The following is a 24,997-nucleotide window of genomic DNA, read 5'->3' as shown; positions in this document are numbered from 1 at the left end:
CCAGCGGGTAGGGGGGTCTCGGGGCTTCAGCCCCACAGGCAGGACCAGCTCTGGGCACCAGCAAAGCAAGCACGTGCTGGGGGCAGCATGTTTCCAGGGGTGGCATTCCGGCCATGCTTTTTTTTCGGGGCAGTTGCACTCTCGAAGCTGCGCCACTTAGACGGGGCGAGGGCGCCGCGCCCCCAGCCGCAGCAGGAGGGGAAGCCCCAGCCCCGGGATACTGAGCTGCTGGGGCCCAGCCGCTCCCTGGGGAGGAGAGGGCAAGTCCTGCCGGGGAGCTAGGGCTGCCCTGCCTCATCTGCGCACTGGCTGCTGCACTGCCTTGTGCCACCCCTGATATTGGGGGCTTCTCTGTGTGGCTGGGCAGGGGGGGAAGCCCCTGTAGGTGCTGGGAGAAGGTGACATCACTCCCTCCGCTTCCAGCACCGCGTGCAAGCCCCAGCCCCACCTGATCTTGGGGCGGCAAAAAACCTAGAGCTGGCCCTGCCCACAGGGCGTGCCTGCTGTGCCTCAGAGCTTCAGCAGAAATGGGGCTGAAGCTCCGAGCCCAGGCAGGCACCTCCTATGGGGCTGAAGCCCTGAAACCACCCTCCCAACAGGAATCTTTATATCAATTTCTCCATTTTTTTAAAACCTTTTTTGCTTCCTTATCTGCCATTTCATTGCCAGGTATCTCACCATTTGTTGGAATCCATGCTAGGTCATGTCTAAGCATACTATTTCTGTTGCCAAAAACAATGTTTCCTTTATTAGAATTACTCCTGCTTTCTAAGGTGTCCCTTTTAGTTGCCACTATAGCTGATAATGAAGGTAAAAAGAAAACAGCTGTGGTAGACCATACATCCCTTATCCAGTTAAATGCTAACATTTATTCCCATCAATTCAGCTGTCATAATAGATATCCCTTTAGATTTCTTAACTCCAATCTCAGGGATGCAAAAGGCTTCTCCCACGTCTCCCTGTTCTGATTGAAGAAGCAGAATATATACAGCCCTCTTTCCCAGAGCAGGTCCTAGTTGGTTAGGAGAGAGGGGAGCCTTGCCCTGCTCTCTCTATAAGGCTTCTGGTCCGAGGCTCATAGGGGAATAGTAGAACAGGTTTTCTTCAAACAAAAACTATTCCCCCAGGACTGCTTCCTCTCTCCCTATATCTGCCTCTGCCATTTTCCTAGTATATCAAAACTCTCAAACCTTAAAAGAGCCATGCTACAGAACAGGGATTGTCTCTTACCCCTCAGGTCCCACTGCCCTTAAAGGGGACAGTCCACCCCTGTTACACTTATGCAATATCTCTTTGTCTGAAGAGCTCAAACTGCTTTACAGCTGTCTTGTCAGGTAGCATTTTAGCCATTTTACCAACTGAAAAAGTGACAGCATAGAGACTTGCCCATGACCACTTAACATCTTCGTTGCAAAGCTGTGAATCAAACTCTGTTTTCCTGACTTCCTATCTTATGATCTAACCACTAGACTCTACTCATCCCAGAACAGATATAAGAAATTTAGCAGTGAAAATTTGAGTGAAAATTTGGGCATCCCGATCTTGGCTGTATGTCTCTAAAGGAACTAGGATTATTTTTGGATTGTAAACTTTATCTGGTGGTGCTTTACCCAAAGTAACACCATCCTATTAAATCCTTCAGTATGTTTCAAGTACAGATTTCTTGTGATCCCAGCTCTGCTAATCTTTCTAGTCCTTTCATTTCTGTTCATCGCACGCTGTCCCTGTACCAGCCGTGTGGTGTTTCATAGCCAAATCTTAGTTGTACAAAATGAAAGTGAAGCTGTAATATATAGTTCTGAGCTTTTCCTGAGCTTCTTTACCGTTTTTCAGTCTGGTTTTTAAATTCTTTGTTGAAAAATGCAAAAACGTGTTGCTTCTCTTACCTACACAGCCAATGACTGGGGGTGAATTTGGTGTTTTGTGATGTTACCTTAGGAACGAGATGAGGAGATATTTGAGCGGAAGGGAGCACAACACAGTAGCGTCTTATGAAATGACAGCAGGAATGAGATCAAAGATAAGTCTGTTCACCCAGTAGCATCTATCACGAAGAACATGAATAGCGTGGATTTTAATATGAGTGCCTGAGTAGCATTAACCCTTTCCTACCTCACCCTAGTCTTTTCCTTTGGCCTACAGTTCTGAATGCTGTTGTAGATGTTGATGAAGTCTGGATGTGTGCATATTTGATATATTTGTCCAGGATAGTATTAGAAGAGGTCTCTCTTTTCCATCACAGATGTCAGAAGGGCACATAGCACTGGCAGCCAACTGACGGTGGATGAGGCTTGGTAGGGAGAATGGATCCCAGAATGAAAGAGGTCAGCAAAATCTTGAGGCTCCTGGAGGAAAGACTTCTTTGCAAAAATGATAGCCACTTAAAATAGATTTTTAAATTGTTTTCTTAGATTTGAGCTAGGCAAAGCTTTCAACCAGCAGCATTCTGTCCCAGCAAAAGAACAGACCAACCCGCATTGAGTGGGTTCTACAGGGAAGGCATGGCCTAAGTGGGACTGAGAAGAATTGTTTCGGATGGGAGATAAGAAAGTGGGGGAGCCAGAGAAGGAAATATGTGCTGGCTTTCTGTGTGGTTTAAAACCTATCACAACACCAACAGAAAGCCTGACTGTGTTTTGGTAATGGCTTCTCTAGACTATTTGATTGTCTGATGAGTTACATTCATCATAACATGGTGAAGCTTTCTATAAAGCTACTGTACAATAGTCACCTCTATCACTCTAGGCTCTTATAAGTATGTTTCACTGTGGTATCTGAGCACCTCTTAATTATTCCTTAGTGGTCTCACTCTGTCAGCAAACTGGAAATTCTAGTCACTCAAACAAGCAGTTCCTCCCAGTTAAAGTGTGCGTTAACTGTGGCAGAAGGGGGAAGGATTTGAATTAAATCCATTTATGGATAGGAGACAAATCTTTGTTTTTTGAGGTGTTCTAAGTTGCCACCCCTAGTTGGAGCTCTTAGGGTCCGTCTACGCAGCAATTAAACACCTGCAGTTGACTGGGCCTCGGGCTGCAGGGCTATAAAGTTGCTGTATAGACGTTCAGGCTTGGGCTGGAGCCTGAGCTCTGGGACCCCATGAGGGGGAGGATCCCAGAGCCCAGGCTCCAGGCCTAACATGAACGTCTACGTGACAATTTTGAAGCCTGAGCCCAAATCAGCCGTGGGTCTTGTATTCTGGTGAAGAGGTAACCTTAGTTTCCTCATCTGCAACAAATGAAGGAACTCTGATGTAATAATGCAGTGTGACCAGAAGCCTGCATCTGACAATCATGTGGTCTTCACAATCAGTTTCTCCTTCCATTTCCCATCTGTGAGTAAGCTCGAACTCCAGGATTGCAGCAACCCTCCCCGGATGAAGAGAGACTGCCATAGCTTCCTCTAGAATCTGTCATCTCCTTTCTGAGCATTGGTCCAATGAGGTGGCTGAACGGTGATGTGATATTACAGGAAAGCATTGGACAGCCCCTTCATGATGGCTTGGAGCAGTGCAGATGCCTGGTTACCACTGTGATAGGGGTATATAAATACCTACATAGACTTCACCTTGCAGTGGGCTGAATAGAATTGGTGAATTGCAAATATGACAGTGGATCCTGTAACAAGTCTGGATTCCTGAGTTCTGTTCCCAGCTCTTCCACTGACTTACTATGCGACCTTGAGCAAACCATTTAACCACTCTGTTTTAGCTTACGCATTGCAAAATGGGTTTAATAATATTTGCTTATCTCCCTTGTGGTATGGATAGGTTTTTGAGGTCCTTGAGAAAGTAAGAACGGCCATTCTGTATCAGATCAATGGTCCATCTAGCCAATATCCTGTCTTCTGACAGTGGCCAATGATAGATGTTTCAGAGGGAATGAACAGAACAGGTAATCATCAAGTGATCCACCCACTGTTGCCCATTACCAACTTTTGACAGACAGAAGCTAGGGACATTTCAGAGCATGGTTTTGCATTCCTGCCTATCCTGGCTAATAGCCATTGATAGACTTACCCTCAACGAACTTACTAGTTCTTTTTTCAACCCTGTTATGGTCTTGGCCTTCACAACATCCTCTGGCAAAGAGTTGCACAGGTTTTGTGTTGGGTGAAGAAATACTGCCTTTTTGTTTGTTTTAAACCCGCCACCTGTTAATTTCATTTGGTGACCCCTAGTTCTTGTGTTATGAGAAGGAGTAAATAACACTTCCGTTTTTACTTTCTCCACACCAGTCATGATTTTATAGACCTCTATCATATCCCTCCCTTAGCTATCTCTTTTCTCAAGCTGAAAAGTCCCAGTGTTATTAATCTCTCCTCATATGAAAGCTGTTCCATACCCCTCATCATTTTGTTGTTTCCTGCAGCAAGGGGAGGTACCCAGAGGTGGGTCTGATCTCCCCCTGAGAGTAGCTATGCACGGGAAGAGTAAGTCCTGTCCCTCCCCAGCCTGGGGACTAGCAGCTGGAGCCCAGGGAACAGTAGGAGCCCCTGGCTGGGGGTCGCCCAGTCATCTTCCCCCCAATAGCTAGATTTCACAGGGGAGGACTTATTTCACTATCCATGACACATTTTTATGGTCATGAATTTGGTAGAGCCCTACTTATTGTCTATCCCTTTCCTAATGATTCCCAGCATTCTGTTAGCTTTTTTGACTGCCGCTGCACATTGTGGATAGTTCTCTGAAAACATCCACTCAGTGGCTCCAAGATCTCATTTTTGAGTGGTAACGGCTAATGTAGACCCCCATCATTTTATATGTATAGTTGGGATTATGTGCATTATTTTGCATTTATCAACAATGACTTTCATCTGCCATTTTGTTGTCCAGTTTTGTCCTTGGGCAAATAGCTACCTTTATTGCCACAGGTAGCCCATAGTTACAAGGTATTTGACCCTCTAAATACTCCTGTCAAACCTGTTTCTCTGGAATGCTTGTTACTCTGACAAAATGAGAACTAACCCTGTTAACCAGTTTTTCAATCAGATTAATTTGTTAATATTTGTACAGGGCTTTGAAAATATAAAGCACTCTATGGAGGCAGTGTGGCCTAATAGATAGAATGTTGGACTAGGACTTGTCAGAGCCAGGAATAGAGCCCAGGTCTCAGACTGGCCTCCTGGATGACAGCAGGCAAGTCACTTCACCTTCCTGCACTATACTTTCCCCCCCTATAAAATGGGGATGCTGCTGCTTACTTTGTTGGTAAAGCACTTTGAGATTTACTGTTGTAGAGCTGTAAACAGCTTGGAATTATTAATTCTACTACTAAGTACTATTCTTATTCTCAAACCTCATTTTCAGGTTAGAAATATCTTCACTCTCGGATTCTTTCAATAAACCTCTTTAGCAGATCTGGAAACCTGGTTAGGATGCTTGCCTTTGTGTGGACCAGTGACTCAAGCAGTTCAAACTGGAAAACTTTAGTAGCTCTCAGGACAGGGAACACACATGCAAATATCTTAACTAAATCTATAAGCCTTGTGAAATGACCAGTCCTGGTTTCCCAGCGTTGGAAATTTAACTTGCACATGTAGGCGGGATACGGCACCCCCCTGTTTAAGCTGTCTTGTGAAGGCATGTCAGAGTTTTTTGTCCTTAGGCACTGCTCACTGAAAATCACTTTGTCCATGGGGGTTCGTGTGCTGGTTTGGATGTGACTGTCACAATTTCAGGGTTAACTGCATCTTTGACAACCCCTTCCTTCTGGTTCTTCCTTGAGGGCACCCACTTTTAAGGTTTCAGGGTCCCAGGTGTCACCTCTCTTGGGAAGAGACCCACATCTCTCTCCCTCTAGACCAGGGATTTAAGCTTGCAGTCCTGCACCTCACTGTGATTTCCCCAGCAGATCTGATCATGGTCCAGTGCCTGTGGTTAACTTTTCTCCAAGGGCTACAATGATATATATAGAGCCCTGCACAGATACAGTATTCGGATCCACATCCATTCTAATTCCACAAACATGGTCCGCAGATATCTGCAGATTTGCAGAGCTCTAAACATATATCATTTTCCAGCCAGCCTTCAAAGAGCAAAACACATGTATTCTTAGGGTACAAGCATTACAGAGAAAACATATAAAAACAATAAACGTTCCTATATGCAGGCTAAAAACTTACCAGAGGTTACCCATCCGTTTTATGGGATCCTCGTAGGCCAAAGTCTTTCCAACCCTTCAGCAGGATTGGGGCTCCTGGGACAAAAGTTTGCTTGTTTGCTGGATCAGAAAGAAGGCTCTGTGTCAGTTTAAACTCAACCTCATTATATCAAAAGGGCTTTCTTTGTCTGATCCCTGAAAACCCAGTTTGAACCTGTATATGAAAGCCTCCCCGGGAGTGGTACCTCTCTGGGTTTGTTTAGACTTTCAGCAACTTGTCTTAATCACCCACCCCTTCCCCCGTTATTTTTAGTTCCTGGAGGAGCTGATGTAACCTCACGCAGATGGAGTAGGACACAATCAATCAGTGGCCCGCAATTATACATAAACTTCATACAATATGATCTCCAAAGATCCTGCATGCAGTTGTAATATCTGTCAGTGGCACTTTTACAGAGAGCTTTCAAAATCTAGCCTTCTGTATCCTCATTCTCCTGAACAATTACTGACACACATCTGTCTTCCTGCTCTTTATCCTTCCATCTTAATAGAAACCATTGCCCATAGGGACAAGGAATGGATTGGAGCTGTACTATGGAACATGTTTAAGTTCCTTCTCGGAGCAGATGCTTTTGCTCCATGGCTTCCTGTGATCAATAAGTCATTATTGTTCTGTTTTCTTTGGGAGTGATTGGACTGCATAAAACATTAACATGTTGAGTGATCTCATAACCCAGGCATTGTTTATAGTAACCATTTCAACAGAAAAGTATTTGTCATAGTGAAAGTAAAGCCTATAAATCCTGTCCGTGTTGAAGAAGGAAAAACTTTTTTTTTGTCATAGTGACTAAGGCAAATTTGCTCTTCAATGCAGATATTGTCTTAAATCAGCAAAGAACCTCGTCAAAATATCCCGCATGTAGCTTCCCCTTTCCTTTCAACAACTAAAAGAAATAAAATCTAGCAGGAGCCAATAGATCTACTCCATATTTGATTTATCTTTTAAATCTATCTTGTAAACCACAACGTTTTATTGTCTTTCCTCAGTATTAATTATTCCACCTGTTTTGAAATGGAAATTGCAGGTGCTTTGATACATTAGTTAAAAGATCATCCAGTTTCACTGTTTCTTCTTTAACTGTCTCTGTATCCCGTGGAAATTCTGTTTTTACTCTTCCTACAGGAATACCACCTAAGAATATTTTTGTAATTTGTATTATGGTAGCGCTGGGAGTATGTCTACACGCAAGTGCAAGAGTGCTTCCCGGAGCGGGGGAGCCAAACTTGCGCTAGTTCTGCTTGAACTAGGATGCTAAAAATAGCAGTGTGGTCTTGGTAGCACAGGTCAGTCACCCGAGTACAATCCTGCCTGACCCTCTGGGTACGTACTTGGGTGGCTAGTCCATGCCACTGTGGCCACACTGCTATTTTTAGCATGCTAACTCAAGTGGAACTAGCCTGCGTCTGTTTACCTGCACTGGGAAGCACCCTCCCAGCTGCTGTGTAGACCTTTCAGTGAGCCCTGAAAAGATATCAGGACCCCATGTGCTAGACCCTATGCAAATGCCTCGCAAGAGACAGTCCCTGCCATGAAAAGTTTACCATCTGCACAGACAAGGTAGCAAAATAACAATACAATGAGGGAAGAGATTAACTTCCTCTGTTTCCATGGGTGGAAGCATATCTCAGCCACAAAAGCCTGTGGTAGCGCAGGATGCTAACTCTTTTCACACTGATAAAATAGACCCAGTGTTTAGGTCTAGGTCATCCTAAAAGACAGAATATAACTACTGGCCAAAAGGTCCCCAGTGGGCAGCTAAGATAAAAGATGACTCTGTATAGGTCTTACCTTCTCTGCCCATGGACGGGCCATCATTATTTGTAGCAGTCATTTGCTGCTTATAGAATAATGGGGTTTGAATTTTTATTTTTTCTTACCCAAAAGCAACCTGAGAAGTCTGGAGAGTGCACTCTATGGGCTTGTCTCTAGGCTTACTACACTCCTAAGGCATGCCCTGCAGGTGTGTGAGTGCTTCAGTGAGGAGACTTTGTTAGTGGAGTAGCTTTCATTGTTGTGGAGTAGAGGAGAACATAGGAAGTGAACAAAACTATAGGAGATCTTGGTACGTGCATTGGAACAGATTACATCTCAATAAAGTAACCTTTCATTTCAGAAATGAGGTGTGAGGAATTTAACAAAGCCCTGTACTCTAATAATTTTGGAAGCCCTGTACGCTAATAATTTTGGAATTTAAAACCTAACTCTTTCTCCATGGATTGTGCTTACAGGTACTGGCTGTAAGGTGGCTGGGAATATACCAGTAGGAGCTTCTAGAGCTTCTTGGCACACAGGGAGAATATGGCAATTGTACCATTCCTTAAGAGTGACCTCCATCTTTGGCCAGTGAGCTCTACATGCCTGCATGGAGGACCAATGCTTTCCTGTTCCATTTGGAGTACCTAACAGTGCTTGCCTTGCATAGTCCTTGTACTCAGATGAACACAAGGGCTACAGAAGGCTTCTTGAGTATTTCTCAACTTGTCCGGCTCTTGCATTGAGGCACATCTAGTTCTTTTTTTTTTTTTTTTTTTTTTAAATGGCTTTTTCTTCAAAATAAACCAGACCGTCCCTTCCCATTGGTTATGCTGAGTTAATCTGTATTTGTTTCTGATTACAGGTGAAGGAGGCAGTGAAGTACGCTCTTGGTGCAGGTTATCGTCATGTTGACTGTGCTACAGTTTACAGCAATGAAGCAGAGATAGGTGAAGCCTTCCAGGAGAGCACTGGGCCAGATAAGGTGAAAAAGGAACGGTGAATATAAACTGGATTGTAAATTGCAGCTCTACCCTGAAAAGTAACTCTGTAAAAATGGCATTGCAAGGTTCTGCATATTAATGTATCCTTGTTATTTCTGCGTTAGGTAGAATTTTCTCTCCCAGATCTATGCTGGTTTTGCAGGCCAGACTTCAGTAAAATCTTTTCTCACTAAAACAGATGATTGATCAGAATGCAAACAGGGAACCTGATGAGTAAGAAGGAGCCTTTTTTTGCTCTGCAGTTGCTTTTCAGGGTCCCCTTTAAGGTGTCCCAATTTGGGCACCCAAAAATAAACATGCCCAAAATCACCAGTTACTTTTGAAAATCTTGGTCATAGTTTTTAAAAAGTCACTTGAGCTCGTCTGCCTAGAGGCAACACAACATGGGGGAATCTATGTGTGAGGCCTGGTCTACACTAAAAGGATAGGTCAATCCAGCTACATCAGTCAGTGGTGTGAAAAATCCACACCACTGAGCAACATAGTGTAAGCTGACCTAACCCCCACAGTAGACAGTGCTAGATCAAGTCGATCTAGCTACTGTCTCTCAGGGAGGTGGATTACCTACGCCAGTGGGAGAACCCCTCCCATTTCAAGTGTGTACAAGCCCTGAGTCTTAAACTCAGCACCTCACTTCTGGAGCCAAGAGGACCTGGGGAGGGCATATAGAAAAAGTGTGCTCAGCCTGAATGGGGAAGGAGCTCCTCCATGCTTTTTGGGCAACCTCTCTGAAGCATTGATTTAAGTGTTTTAAGTCCACTTCAGCTGTCCTCTCCAACTTTTCTCCCCCAGCTTGCACCAACCCTCCTGGTGCAAGATAGGCAGGAATAATCAATACAGGGAAGGATAGGAACTTCTACTAGCCAGTGTGCATTCAGTGATACTTTTTAAAATGCTAGAGTGGTTTATAACCAGCACTTTTAAAAATCTGTTGGTTTTTTTTAGATTTTTCTTTGAAAACCATAGGTCAAGCACAAAAATAACAGTGAAATTGATATGGAAAAAACAAACTAAGAAAATTGTAGTTATTGCTTCTATGTATCAGTTTCATATTCTCTTCATAGACTGTGGTGAAATCCTGGTCCTGTTGAAGTCAATGGCAAAACTTCCACTGACTTCAATGAGGTCAGGATTTCACCCTTTGTATACAGTATGTAACGTACACATTTTCTATTTATTTATAAACATCAAGTTGCTTAATCTTATACCTGTTTAATATGTTGGGCTTCAAGGAGCAGGACAGAATAGTTGAAACACATTTCTTGCACTTGCCAAAAAAAAAGTCCAAGTAGGAAGATTTATGAGATTATTTTTATTTTTGTTGTTCTTTCCATGAGTAGCCCTCTTGGTAAATAATATGTCATGAGCACAGCAAGTTACAGAAGCTAGTTGGGTCTGTCTCATGGGCATGATTCATAAAACAGAAATATAAATAAATAACAATTTACATTTGCGTTAATGGAATAGTCTATCCACTTTGGCCATGTGTAGTTAAGTAATGGCTAATCGGACCAATTTGTGTGTGGGAATAATTTTTGTTGAAATTAGTTTAGAGGACACTATTTAGATTAGTGATGGGAGAACTTAGAGACATTTTTGTGGTTTTGCAAAACTTCCATTAAGTTTCAGAAAGGATCTGGAGAGAGGAGGGGAGGCTGTGAGATATTTTAGAACTTTATTTTTCAATGTAAAAATCTATTTCTCTTTCCATTCTGCATCCCATGCATTCTAAAAAATCTAATTAATAGGTTCTAAATACTCCCTTCTTTATTTTAATTACACTCTGGTGGTTGTTTGCCTTAGGAGTTGGCTAAGGAGTCACTGGCCATTCCTTTTCTGACTAGTGCCTTTGACTGTATTCAGATAAGCCTTTGATGTGAATCTGTGCCCATATTTTTTCCTCTCTGTCTTTAACAGCCTGTTAAGAGGGAGGAGCTATTTGTGACATCAAAACTATGGAATACCAAGCACCACCCAGAAGATGTGGAGCCAGCCTTAAAGAAATCTCTGAAAGATCTGAAACTGGATTATCTGGATCTGTATCTCATGCACTGGCCACATGCCTTCGAGTGAGTTCTGCATGGGAGGAGAGCAGGAAATATAAAAGTAGTGCAGACCATCTGTTTATAAATGGAGGCTAGTTACTGTGCAGCTGTGAATTTCTTGCCACAGATATTGCCTGCAAGGTATTTCCTGACGTTGTTAGTAGGGTGAGCTTGAAATATCTAGTCTGGGCCCCCACTGCTCTCCCTCCAAAGGTGTATGTGCATTTTACCTAAGGACGAACAGACAAAGGATGTTTCCGGTTCATCCCAGTTCTTTGCATTTGAACTGAGTTTTAGAATTAGTAAAATCTGGAAACCATCTACAAGGAAGATAGATATCTCCTCCTGATAATTGTTCTCATTAGTTTGCAATTATAAAGCTATAAATAGTGCATTTAAACTTGAAATTAAGTCTTATCTGATTTTTAAACCACACTAAATGTGAGAGCAGTTAGGGAGCAGAACCAGTTTTCAGAGAGGCAGTGGAATCCTCATGATTACTTGATATGTACTGTCACAGTTCCCAAGATAACTGCACCTCTGATCCCTGCATTGCTTCTAGGAGGGCACCCCCACTTAGGTCTCAGGCCTCACCTTGTTCGGGATGACGCCTAGACAGGGGATTTGAGCTGCAATTCCCTGTGATTACTTTAGCAGATCTGACTGCAGTTCAGCACCAGTAGTCCTGTTCTTTCAGGGGCAATGACAGGGTTAACCAGTGATCAGCCAGCCTTCATAAAGCGAAGTATTATTGATTCAGAATAAAAGCATTACAGAGAAAACGTGTTAGAAACAGTAAATGCAGGTTTTGGTTTACCAGACAGACATCCATCTTCCACATGGAGATTATGATAGGAACAAAGTACTTCAAAGTCTTCCCACCGGGCCTGTCCCTTTTGGTCACAGTGTCACGTCAGTTCTTGGATTGACACCCCGCACCCTGCCATTCCTCCCACCACCAAAGTCAGGCTGGTAACTTTATACAGTCATAATTCTTTGTGAGCTGTCCTTAACCAGTTCAGACTAATATATGCAATTTGCAGGGGGCGGTGAGGGCGGGGGACTCCTCCAGATTTGTTTACACTGCCTAGGAATTTGTATTAATTATCCCCCAGTGATTTTAGTTACTGCAGGAAACTCCTGTAACTCTCCAATGGAGCTAAACAAATCCTTGGCCCATAGAGATTACATAAAATATCTATAAAGTTGGTCTAGTAGCCTTTGAATATTCCTTGTGTCCATAATATCTGTCACACCTCCCAAATCACAGCAGTAGGTGGCCTTGGGATCTGAGTGAGTTAGCTAGAAGTGACCTAACTAGGAGTACCAGGATTAATGAAATACATCCCTGCTGGTGTAAACTGGTGTAGTTACATTGACTTCAGTGGAGTTATGTCAGTTTATACCAGCTGAGAATCTGACCTGTTATGAAGGAAAAATCTTCCTGAAGGTAAGATCTGTTAGGGTTTGTCTACATTACTGCGCGGGGTCGATCTAAGATACGCAACTTCAGCTATGTGAATAGTGTAGCTGAAGTCAACGTACTTATATGTACTTACCACGGTGTCTTCACTGCAGTAAGTCGACAGCTGACGCTCTCCTGTTGATTCCGCTCGTGCTTCCCGTTCTGGTGGCGTACCGGAGTTGACGGGAGAGCGCTCAGTGGTCGATTTGTCGCATCTATATTAGACATGATAAATTGACCCCCGCTGGATCAATCGCTGCCCACCGATCCGGTGGGTAGTGTAGACAAGCCCTTAGTAGAGGAATAGTCTCCCAGGGGAATGGTGAAGTCCCATCAGGCTTAAGCTTGGGCTTAAGTCATTTGATACTGGACTGAATAAAACACTTACATATATGCTGTAGGGGCCAATCCTATAGCTGTAGAAGGATGGACTAAATGTGACCTGCTATGACTTAAGTGTGAGCCTCTGTCAGACCATCCTCTCAACAGGCCAGCTCTCTATCAGATTCAGAGGAACTCAAATTCTTGCCTCCTGGGAGCGCTCAAAGAGGTGTTTCCATTTTTTTAGAAGTGTCATGTGACCTGAACTGGACAACGAGTACCACATTGTGAGTGATGCAAAAAGGACTGTTCAGCACTAAATATATCCCTTTAGGTAACTTATGCATTAAAGGTTCTAGTCTCTGAATGATCAGATGTAAAACAAAACCTGCCATATGGGGAAGTTGAGCTGAAGGGTTGTACTTAAATGGGAACTGATGCTTGCAGTTAGAACCACAGTGTCTGTGGGTCTTGAGGACGAATCTTCTCACCCCAATACACAAAAAGCTAGAAGTGAAACCATGTTTCAGGAGCATTTCTGTTGACATGTGATCCTGTTTTTCCCCTACAGCATCTCATAAGGCTGTATTCTAAATTATATTTGGTGCTCTGTCTACCCACGCCCTGAGCAAGAACCCTCCCACTCAGCCTGATGCCCCTGATTCCTCAATCCCAACTCCTGCCATTTTCACATTCCCAACATTTTCCTTTCAACTGGGAGAGCGTAGGAAAGTGTGTGTCTCCAAAGACTGAGGCAACAGCAGTGCAGCTGGTCAGAGATGCTCCTTCAGTAGCTTGGTCAGCCCCCATCCCATCTTGCGTTGCTCAGAATCCAGTTGTATCCCTCCCACAGTGCACTGTTGTGCCACCAGGCCAGCTGGATTCTGTGTGTGTTATATGTGTTGCTGTGGTTAATTGGAAACACTCCTAACCCAGAAGCAGCAAGGTGTGATTTTTTTTTTTTAAAGACATATTCCCACTGGGAGCTGAGCTCATACCCAGTGCTGACATTGCAGTACAATGCCAGGGAAAGGGAATATTGGACTATTCCAAGCGCCCTCTTCTGGATGAATGTAAAACCAACGTCCCTTCGGTAGCAGGTTGGCTCCAGATGGATGTTTAAAATTCCTGTAGGAATCTTCAAAAACTATGAACGGATTACCTCTGTCCTGGCAAACATTCTCTCTTTCAATCCAATATTTTCTAAGGTCAGAGTCTATGGGTGAATCATAGAATATCAGGGTTGGAAGGGACCTCAGGAGGTCATCTAGTCCAACCCCCTGCTCAAAGCAGGACCAATCCCCAAATAAATCATCCCAGCCAGGGCTTTGTCAAGCCTGACCTTAAAAACTTGTAAGGAAGGAGATTCCACCACCTCCCTAGGTAATGCATTCCAGTGTTTCACCACCCTCCTGTGAAAAAGTTTTTCCTAATATCCAACCTAAACCTCCCCCACTGCAACTTGAGACCATTACTCCTCGTTCTGTCATCTGCTACCACTGAGAACAGTCTAGATCCATCCTCTTTGGAACCTCCTTCCAGGTGCTTGAAAACAGCTATCAAATCCCCCCTCATTCTTCTCTTCCGCAGACTAAACAATCCCAGTTCCCTTAGCCTCTCCTCATAAGTCGTGTTCCAGTCCCCTAATCATTTTTGTTGCCCTCCGCTGGACTCTTTCCAATTTCTCCACATCCTTCTTGTAGTGTGGGGCCCAAAACTGGACACAGTATTCCAGATGAGGCCTCACCAATGTCGAATAGAGGGGAACGATCACGTCCCTCAATCTGCTGGCAATGCCCCTACTTATACATCCCAAAATGCCATTGGCCTTCTTGGCAACAAGGGCACACTGTTGACTCATATCCAGCTTCTCGTCCACTGTAACCCCTAGGTCCTTTTCTGCAGAACTGCTGCCGAGCCATTCGGTCCCTAGTCTGTAGCGGTGCATGGGATTCTTCTGTCCTAAGTGCAGGACTCTGCACTTGTCCTTGGTGAACCTCATCACATTTCTTTTGGCCCAATCCTCTAATTTGACTAGGTCCCTCTGTATCCTATCCCTACCCTCCAGCATATCTACCTCTCCTCCCAGTTTAGTGTCATCTGCAAACTTGCTGAGGGTGCAATCCACACCATCCTCCAGATCATTAATGAAGATATTGAACAAAACCGGCCCGAGGACTGACCCTTGGGGCACTCCACTTGATACCGGCTGCCAACTAGACATGGAGCCATTGATCACTACCCGTTGAGCCCGACAATCTAGCCAGCTTTCTATCCACCTTATAGTCACCTTATAGTCCACCTTATAGTGAACTGTTGCTTGAGTGTATAATGATGGTCATGATCTCATATAGTCACTGCATTGTAGGTAGATAGCTTTGAGTACTCTACAGTAAGTTACCTTGACTAAGAAAGACACTGTATATCAACCAGTTTTTCATATGGTAAATAAGCATATTGGAATCTGAAGGAGATGTAGGCTTAACTCACACAGTGCCTTGTAAAGCATGTATTGGACTTCTATGAGTATTTTAAATAATATTTATTTTACTGGCCATTTACTATAATAAAAATCTCTGTGCACTGTGTTTATACTGTATCTTTGCAATGTTGTAGACGAGGAGATACTCTTTTCCCAAAGAACCCTGATGGCATGATGCGTTTTGACTACACTGACTACAAGGAAACTTGGAAGGCTATGGAGAAGCTGGTGGAGAAAGGTCTAGTGAAGGCCATTGGACTGTCCAACTTCAACAGCCGTCAGATTGATGACATCATCAGCATGGCTGCTATCAAACCAGCTGTACTACAGGTGAGACAAACACAGGCGAGTGAGAATGGGCCTCTGTGTGAAAGGGCAAGGTCTGTGCAGGAAAGGTACATTAGTGTCTACTATTCTTTATGCAGATCCTGTCCATATGAGGAGTGAGCTCATATGACCACAAATAATGTGCATGGTGGTGTATGACCATAGGGGCAGAGTTAGCCCTGCTAAGGGCCATGAAGAAAGGCCCTCCCTCAGGTAGGAAAGTTCCAGAACATTTAGGTCTTTTTAGGCCAGAACAAACACCTTAAACTCAGCCTGGAAGCCAATAAGCAGCCAGGGCAGAACATGAACACTGGTGTCAAGTATTCATGATGAGAAATTCCATTAAGCATGCAGGCTGTTGCATTCCGCACCAGCATTACTCTGAGTGGGGTTATGGGGAGAGTGCATTGCAGTAGCTTAACCTTGAGATGACAAAGGCATGGATTGTAGCAGCAAGAGCCTCCTCTGAAGAAAAAAAAAAAGTCACAGTGTCCTAGAGGGACATAGATTTCAAACCAGCCATCATGGCCATTGCAGTTACGTTCATTTAACAGCAGCTGGGGAATCAGCAATTTTCTGATGGTGATCACTCTGTAACAAATAGCCATCACACCCTCACAATTCAAGGGGTAGTTACAATCCCCTGGGTGCTATTAAGAGATGGGAATGAAGCCATGGAATGGCAATCTTACCTACTCCTGCTAGAGTGTGGGGGCAAGTCAACATTGGCTCGTAATCAATGCTACTGAAGGCAGTTGATCTAAAAATATTGAAAAATTATTCTAAAAATCTGTTTAGAATACTGACCCAATGTGGATTAACCTGACCAGCTGCATTCCATTATACTGAGTGCTACATAAACAGGCTCGCTCAATAAATGCATTTTAGGGCATGATGGGAGTTCTTAGTGGATCGAGTAGTTTCTCAGGCTAAGGCAAGAAGTTTGCAATTCAGGGAAAAAAGTATTTCCAATTGGCCAAATCCTCGGTTACATGTTGTACCAGGAGACAGGTGGTTGGGACTCTGAGTCAGTCTGAAGTCAAGTTCACATTTTGCACAGAGAATTCTAGTATCTTCATACAAGGTAGGTGAGGGTAACTTGTAGAAATCCCCGTCCGCAGCTACCTTCCCTTAGCTAGCTATGCAACCTAATTCCTTTGCCATAACCTGCAAGGTGGCTTCTCATTCCTGCTAGCAGTAAATTATTATATCATGGGAATCCCAACAACCGAAACAGACTTCAGTCCTCTTTTTGTTCTGTTGTTGTGCACTTAGACTCCTGTTTTGTTGTTGCCTCTTTTTATTGAGGTTTGCTCACTGTGTATTCGCTGTGTGTTGCTTTAACAGATAGAATGTCATCCCTACCTTGCTCAGAATGAGCTGTTAGCTCATTGTAATAAGCGAGGGCTGGTAGTAACGGCATACAGTCCCCTTGGCTCCCCTGATCGAATGTGGAAGCACCCTGATGAACCAGTACTTCTAGAAGAATCTGGAATCAAAAAACTGGCAGAAAAATATGGCAAATCACCTGCTCAAATCCTCCTCAGGTACTGAACTGTTCTGAGAAAGGGTGGTATTCAGCACTGTCCGTACTGACACAAGTGGCACACAGGTAAAGGGGTTCTGACTGAGACAGTATTTTTATTGTCAATAGAGTATTATAGCCATGGAGAGCCCTAAAACATAATTCCCTACTAGTTCAGCTCTCTTCCACTTGGCAAACCATTATTTTCTCCTCTATTTCTGCTGCAGCACAAGCCAGCCTAGGGTTTTGATTCTATACATTGCTGAGGACTTTGTAAGAGTCATGGTAGTTGTCAATGGGAGGCAAGGGACCTCAGCAACATCTGGGATGTGATCAGCACCTTGCAAGATGGAGTTAGTGGTATGCTTCGTCCTTTGTCGTACCCATCTTCAATCACAACAGCACAAATGTGGGGTTGGAGTTGGTGAGTCAGCTAGTAGAAGGTGGATGAGAGGAAGAATGATATTCTGCTCTAGGACTAGAGAGAACTGGAGTCTCTTCTTGGTTTTCCTTATGCAAGTTATTGGGGCCAAAATTTTCTAAAGGGTTTGACAGTCCAGCTTGAGACATCTTGAGCTTGTTTCCCTCCCCCCCCCTCCAAAAAACAAAACAAAACAAAACAAAACCAAAAACCTGATCACCTGCAGCTCTCAATGAAGTAGTCTAGTGACCATTCTGTCTTGCTCAAGATTGGTGTTGGTGGATTCTAAGGTAAACCCATGTCCAGCTTACCTCACAGCCATAAAGTGCCCAGAAAGGGGTTGAAGGTGCAGGGAGTAAATATATGTAAAATACATACAGTGCCAAGTGAAAGAGGGAATTGTTTGCTTGGAACAGATGTTTCTGTCCACCCCGCCCCTACCCTTGGGTTGTATGTGTAGAAGTTGAGGTTTTTCTTCCTTCCCTGTGTAATAGGTGGCAAGTCCAGCGTAAGGTGGTTGCCATTCCCAAGAGTGTCACTCCTGCCCGCATTCTGCAAAATCTCCAGGTAAGAGCTCTTCCCCAAAAAGGAGCACTTTTATTAGCAACGCAAACGCTTAAGAAATGTCTTTCGTGAGGGAGAAAAAATATGTTAGTAACTGCACAACAAAAAAAACCCGGGTGCTCATCCCAAGACTCATTACCAGCTCTACAGTTACATACATGTGTGTACACGCAGACGGGTGGGAAAATTTTTTGGAAAAAAAAACTCATTTAAGTTTCGAGTGACACAAGGGTTTGATCATCCACTTCTTGTTTTTAGATGAAAATCCCTTGTCTTTCTTAACTTAGCACAGGAGTTTGCCCTTATCTTAGATAAGTAAACAATAATTTGTCTTAAAATGGTATTGGCAAAGCAGTTTTTGGAAAGAACTGCCACTCTTTTGTATTATTCCCATTCAATGACTGGGGTGTCTCTGCAGTCAGCTGCTGTTCTAATTATATTCTTTAGCAGGAATAGGATTAGTGACGGTAGAATTTTAAAGAAACTCCTTCCTGAGATACAGATGAACCAATTCACTTCACTTTAGAAGTCACTGGAAATCAGAGTTTTAAAGTTATTTTGAGGTAACTCTGTCTGGGTCAGATCTTGAGATCTTTACTCAGCCCTTACTCAGGCAAAATTTCTTGGGAGTTTGGCTGGATAAGATTAAAAGCTTGGGCGTAATTCTGCAACTCTTACTTGAATTAAGCCAGATTCTGCCATTCATTACACTGGTATAAATCTTGAGTAATACCATTGGGTTTAATGGAATGACACTGGTGTGGACATAGAGTAACTGAGAACAGAATTTGGCCCATTGAGTAGCGCTTATTCACAGGAACAGTCCCACTGATTTCTACGGGACTGCGCCTGTGATAGAGTGCTATTCAATGTGACCAAGAGCTGTAGTATCAGGCCCTGGGTAAAGACCTCCAGATTTAGCCCTGGATCTAATTTTTTTTCAAATTGCTACAAGGCCTGTTAATGAACAAATGTAAAAAATACAGGACCAATCCTGACTCGGTTCTTAGTCTTGAGTTTTGCTTGAGTACAAGCTAAGTAGAAACTTCAGGATTTGGCCTGTTTAGAGAGATTTTCCCTTGATCTCTAATTTCCAGTGGGAAATGAAATCTCTGCATCAGGATGCTGTCATGATTACAGCTGCCAGTATGATAGTTAATTCTTTTGTAATACTCCTTCAAACACAGTGTTTAATCATTTGCCCTTTAAAATTTAAATACAGTGATTAGAATTTCTAATATTACACTGTGGTTTTTCCTTTAAAGTCCAGACAAAAGTATTCTGTAATTACATTTTAAATTATTCCAGTCTAGAGAGTGAGAGAGAGAGTGTGTGTGTGTGTGTGTGTGTACGTACATACGTACGTATACGCACTGTTGCAGGGCCCCAGGTCAATGCTTCTCGGTGTTGCTATTTCATTCTGTGTCTTTGTATACTGAGGCATGCAGGTGCAAGCCTCCCTTATTTTCAAGCCATCACCCTCGTTTGTCGGGTCTCTGAAAGAGATCAGGTCAGAGAGAGGTGGGCTGTAATTGTTACAAAGGGAACAAGACAGGGTGGCACGGTTCGGGGGCTACGGACACTGGCAACCACAGTCCAAGAATAAAGCTTTAATTTTTGTTTTTGTTTTAGGTGTTTGACTTTAATCTCACAGGAGAAGAGATGGATCACATTGGAAGCCTTAATAAAAACTGGCGATACATTGTGCCAATGGTTACAGTAAGTTTCTCTGGCTGGGTCGGGGGGAAGAAAGTGTGTGTGCGTGCGTGTGTGTTTTTTCGTCTTGGTTCCTCTTCCTTCCTCAGGTGCATCATCCCCTGCCAGAGCTATCAGTGGACAAAACATTGCATCTTATTAGGGCAATGAAGCTGGAGATAGACTTTTCATAAAAGATTGGTGAAGGAATTGTAGATGAGGCACATGAGGGTACTGGACGGTTATGTTAGTAGCTGTGTTGATTGTATTAAAGCACCTTTAGCTTGTCTCAAGATGCTCAAAGCCCAGGCACAGCCAGCTGGTTTGAAAAGTGCTGAGGGGCCAAAAGGAAGAGGATGCTGCTCTCTGCAAGTAATGCCCAGAGGGGGATTTGTTGAAGAAATGCTCCCTGCCTCCTGGCCCTCCCTCCCTCTCACCATTCCTTCCTTCTCCCCTGTCACTGACACAAATGATTCTCCTTTGCTCTCTATCTCTAACCCTTTTATTGCCCCTTTGACTGGATTGCATCCTGTCTTCTGACCTTCTCTCATTCCTCCTGAGTCTCTCTTCTCCTCTGGTTTGTTCCTCTCAAAATACAAGCATGTTGTGGTCTCTGCCATCCTTACAAATACCTTCCACCCATCTCCCTAACACTTCCAAACTAATTGAACACACTGGCACAATCATTCCTTTCAGTTCTCTCCTCCAGCTCCATCTCGGAAGTCAGGCCAGAGGGATCCCTGTCTGCTCCACTTCACCGAATCTGCTCTCACCAAGGTCTCTACTGACCTCTTCCAGGCCAAATCAGGCTGCCTGTACTCAGTCAGCTTTTGACATTCTTGATCATAGCCATCTAGAAATCATAGAATATCAGGGTTGGAGGAGACCTCAGGAGGTCACCTAGTCCAACCCCTTGCCCAAAGCAGGACCAATCCCCAATTTTTGCCCCTGATCCCTAAATGGCCCCCTCAAAGATTAAACTCACAACCCTGGGTTTAGCAGGCCAATGCTCAAACCACTGAGCTATAAATCTTGTTGTCCCTTGTCCTTTTGGCACTGTTGTTTCCTAGTTCTCCTACCTCTGTGGTCATTCAGTGTTTCTTTTGCTAAGTCCTTTCCCTCTTTTCTTTGAGATTGTATGGGCCTCTGCCCTTGAGTGCCCCCTAGGGTGACCAGATGTCCCAATTTTATAGAGATAGTCCTGATTTTTTGGTCTTTTTCTTATATAGGCTCCTATTACTCCTCCACCCCCATCCAAATTTTTCACATTTGCTCTCTCGTCACCCTAGTGCCACCATCTTCTCCCTCTGTAGCCTTTGGATGGGAGATCTCCCATTCTGGACCTGTTGCCCTTGAGCCCGTCCCATATTTCAGTCTGTGTCTGCCTCCTCCTGGAGGCCTCTCTGTCAATGAATAACATGGCCAAAACTGAACTCGTCTTTCCTCCCAAGCCCTCCCTCTGCTCCCATTCTGTATCCGATAACACCACCATTCTCTCTGTCTCACTCAGAGCCAAACCTTGGTGTCATCTCATTTCACCCTTTCTCTAGACGGACCCACACTACGGCTGAAACACTCGTCCATGCCCTCATCATCACCTGCAGCTTCCTCCTCCCTGACACCCACATTGCTCCACTCTAGCCCATACAAAATGCAGCCACAAAGATTCTCTTCCTTGCCAGCCATTTGGAAATGATGCAGATAAATCAAGTGGCACATGCCCTCTGGTGTGTCTAACCACCCAAGATTTTTTTGGAGACAGTAGTGTCAGGATACAGCAAGCAGATACGGTAGATCCCTGTGCCAATGTGGAAGCTGTCAGTCGTGCCCTGTTTCCTCATGCAAATTCACAGCAGTCCCTCTTCGGCATCTCTGCCTGGAGTTTGGTTTTGGAAATGCTGATTTGACAATAATCTACCCCTTTATGGGGGTTCAAGACAGCGCAATAAGGTGACAAAACTGTGGTCCAAATGACCACCTTGAGTTTCACAGAGCCAGTCTGAGTGCTTGAATGCCAAATCAACACCTGGACTGCCCCTGCCACAGGGGAGCGCTTTATGGGGGAGGAAAATTGAACAAATTGAGAATAGGAATAGGCAGCACTTCTGCCTATAGAAGCCCCTAAGATCCGCTTAGCGGCCCTATGCCTCCCTACTAGTTCTGGGGTCCTGGGTGTCTCTCTGGCTTCCTGGCAGCAGGACTCCATACAAACCATGCTACCAGGGAAACTCCGGTAGCTGGCTGACTCTGGGAGTTCTTTGAAGTGGGCATTTCGCCAGTGCAGGCTGCATTAACCTTTTATTTTATGGCTTTGAGGGCTTGGGGAAAGCAGCGTGTCTCCCCTGTTTCCCTCCTCCCCCAGTTTGGGCAGATTCGTTGCATGCACATGATATACACTTGTCTGACATCAAAAGACAATGTTATAGTTACAATTTTTCAGTGCTGTAGGGCCGAGGTTTTCAACTGTGGGGGTGCTAACAAAAATATGTGTGTGCCCATAAAACCCCACATCTATGCACATGAAGACCCGTTTACACTCAGATGAGACGTGTGCACTTACCTACCAGCTTGCCTGGACAGATAGCTGTTTGTATGTGCATATGCAGAGTTTGCAGGCACACCTGTTTCTGACAGAGGTCCTTTCTAGTTTTGATATTCATGCTGCTGACAGAACTGTTGACTAATCAATCACAAAATATGCTCTGAATAGGTACCTGGTAGCTGGAATAATTCAGGTGCCTTTGTTGTATGGAAGAAACTTATCAGCATCATGGTGATTCACTGAGCAGATAATGAGACAAAAGAGGGTAGTTCAAAGTGCAAGCTCACCAGTTAGGAAGAGGCTAAATGCTGTGCAGCTGGGCTTCAAAGATGCAAAATGAAACAGGAAAAAATGAGATGGGAAGTATTTTAAATAGGAATCTATTGCCACTGTGTCTGAGCGGGACCCTCTGTCCACCCTTTTTTATGGTTTTAAGAAGTGTTTCATGATCTCCAAAAACCATTTATTTAAAAATAAAGTGCCTTTTAAAAATCTCATGTATCTAATCTATACTATCTAGGTTTTTGAGCATGGCATCTGAGCTCCTAAAAATCACACTTGATGGGACATGCATTTTTCTTGCTTTACCACATTAGCATGAAACCAGAGCAACTAATTGGATATATGGACCAAGGATAAGATTACAAAAAAATCTGAAGTTTGACTCTTAAATCCATATTTAGGTGCCTAAATAAGTGGTCTGATTCCCCTCCCCCCTAAAAAAGGCTAGTATCAGCACCTGTTTCAGGGGGAAGGAGGGTGTGTGTAGTCATAACTGGATACCAATGTGAAGTCAATACTTCCCTAAAGAAATCTATGACAAAGGTATACATTTAGGCAGAGCTCTAGATGACCACAAAGCAGGAAGGCATGATTTACAGCTCTGTAATGTGCATGGTGATCTGTTATATTGAATAAGTAGCTGCTGTTGGTTTGGCGCATATTTGATTTTTATTTCAAGGTTTCTGTGGAAAGGGCAGTTGGTAACTGTGATGTAGCGGGACTGTTCTTAATGTTTCCTCTGAATAGTGTGCGGGTGCCTCAGTTTCCCCTAGGCAGTTCTTAAGTATCTAGGTGGAGGGATAAGGGTGTATGATCATTGCAGAGCCCTAGAGGGAAGGTGTGTGCAGGGGTCTGGACACAGAGAATGGCCGACACCCTGTTTCCTGGCAGCTGATGGCCTGGGCCCTTCCCCCCTGCAAGGTGAGAGCTAAAAGGAATGAGGTGACCTCCTGGCCTGGGAAAGTGTCAAAGCCCAGAGGAGGGGGGGCTGGAGAGAGTTTCAGTTTGGGGCTGGCTGGGGACATGGAGTGAAGTACAGACGTGGTTGTCTGGCTCACTGCCCCCCAAAATGGACCCAGCTGAGGGGTCCTGTTCTCTGCACCTACAAGCTCTGTTTTAGACCATGTTCCTGTTGTCTAATAAACCTTCTGTTTTACTGGCTGGCTGAGAGTCACGTCTGACTGCGGAGTTGGGGGGCAGGACCCTCTGGCTTCCCCAGGAGCCCGCCTGGGCGGACTCGCTGTGGGAAGCACACGGAGGGGCAGAGGAGGCTGAATGCTCAAGGTCAGACCCAGGAAGGTGGAAGTTGAGTGAGCTGTGTGTCCTGCAGACAGGCTGCTCACAGAAAGAAGACTTCCCCAGAGTCCTGACTGGCTTCGTAGGGAGCAGTTCCAGAGCATCGTCCGGGGACTCCGTGACAACTCTCTGTGTCCAGACCCCTGCACACACCTGCCCTCTAGGGCTCTGCAACGATCATACACCCTTATCCAGTTCTTAAGTATGTAGGTGGTGGGATAGGGGAAACTGAGGCACCCCCACAATATTTAGAGGAAACATTAAGAACAGTCCTGCTTCATCACAGTAACTACCGCTCTTTAACGTCCCCTCCAAATACCAATACAAGACAGATGCTCCCCTGCAAAAACCCCTTGAGAGCCAGAAACTGGATAGCGAGTATTTCCAACACTTGTTTTTTGTGCAGCCAGAGAGCTGTACAAAGAAATAGAATGGAACAGAACCTGGCTCATAAGGCGAGGTGTGCACTGCTAACAAGCATACTTACCTGCAAGAAGTGCTGTCTTACACAGAGCAGCCTTGAGAAATGGGGGAGCACGGAGGAAAGGAAAGAGATGAGTGGAGAATGTGAATTTCTGGAAGGTGTGGAAGAATTGTTGACTTTCATGTCCAAGGAGGATCACTTTTAAGATAGTAAAAAAGAAAAAAAAGAAGGCACAAAGATCCCAAGATTGCTTTGTCCATGGAGAGTTCGTAGGATCTGACTCAGCACTTGGTCACACTTTTATATATTTATAATACACTTTTATGTCTGAAGATTAATCACATGTAAAACTCTTAACATGTTTCCATGCGCTGGTTAGGCCTCTGCTTTTTAGTCACTGTTTCCAGTGCCCTCTAGTGGCCCGATGAAGAACAAAATTGTAGCACACACTAAATAATTCATTGGGGGATCCAAGCTGTTGGTTTCAAAAGAGTAGGTGGAAAATTTACTAGTAGATATGTTTAAAAATCCCTGAGATGTTTTTTCTTGCTGCAGTCCTAATCCATTTCTCTCTAACATCAGCTGGGTATGACTGTAGCTTCACAGAAGGAAGCGTTAACTGACTGGCAGGAGCTTGGTACCTTGAAAAGTGCATCTCCTCCCTATGGAAGCTTTTTGGTGCCAGGGTTGAAT

At 44.2% G+C, this 24,997-nt stretch overlaps 1 protein-coding gene across 4 annotated transcripts in view; it reads left to right on the top strand.

Annotated features, from left to right (window-relative positions):
- AKR1A1 (aldo-keto reductase family 1 member A1) overlaps window positions 1-24,997 on the top strand; it is a 45,901-nt gene that overhangs the window by 18,234 nt on the left and 2,670 nt on the right. For all 4 annotated transcript variants that reach the window (XM_043521620.1, XM_037907546.2, XM_037907547.2 and 1 more), the window contains 6 exons: window positions 8,777-8,896; window positions 10,833-10,984; window positions 15,363-15,558; window positions 16,903-17,102; window positions 17,996-18,068; window positions 19,698-19,784. In XM_043521620.1, coding sequence (XP_043377555.1) covers window positions 8,777-8,896; window positions 10,833-10,984; window positions 15,363-15,558; window positions 16,903-17,102; window positions 17,996-18,068; window positions 19,698-19,784 — 828 coding nt within the window. The remainder of the gene's footprint in view (window positions 1-8,776; window positions 8,897-10,832; window positions 10,985-15,362; window positions 15,559-16,902; window positions 17,103-17,995; window positions 18,069-19,697; window positions 19,785-24,997) is intronic.

The sequence above is a fragment of the Chelonia mydas genome, chromosome 8 (genome assembly GCF_015237465.2).
Source record: "Chelonia mydas isolate rCheMyd1 chromosome 8, rCheMyd1.pri.v2, whole genome shotgun sequence".
Lineage (NCBI taxonomy): Eukaryota > Metazoa > Chordata > Testudines > Cheloniidae > Chelonia > Chelonia mydas.
The sequence above is the reverse complement of the archived record's forward strand: the minus strand, read 5'-3'. Positions and strand labels throughout refer to the sequence as shown.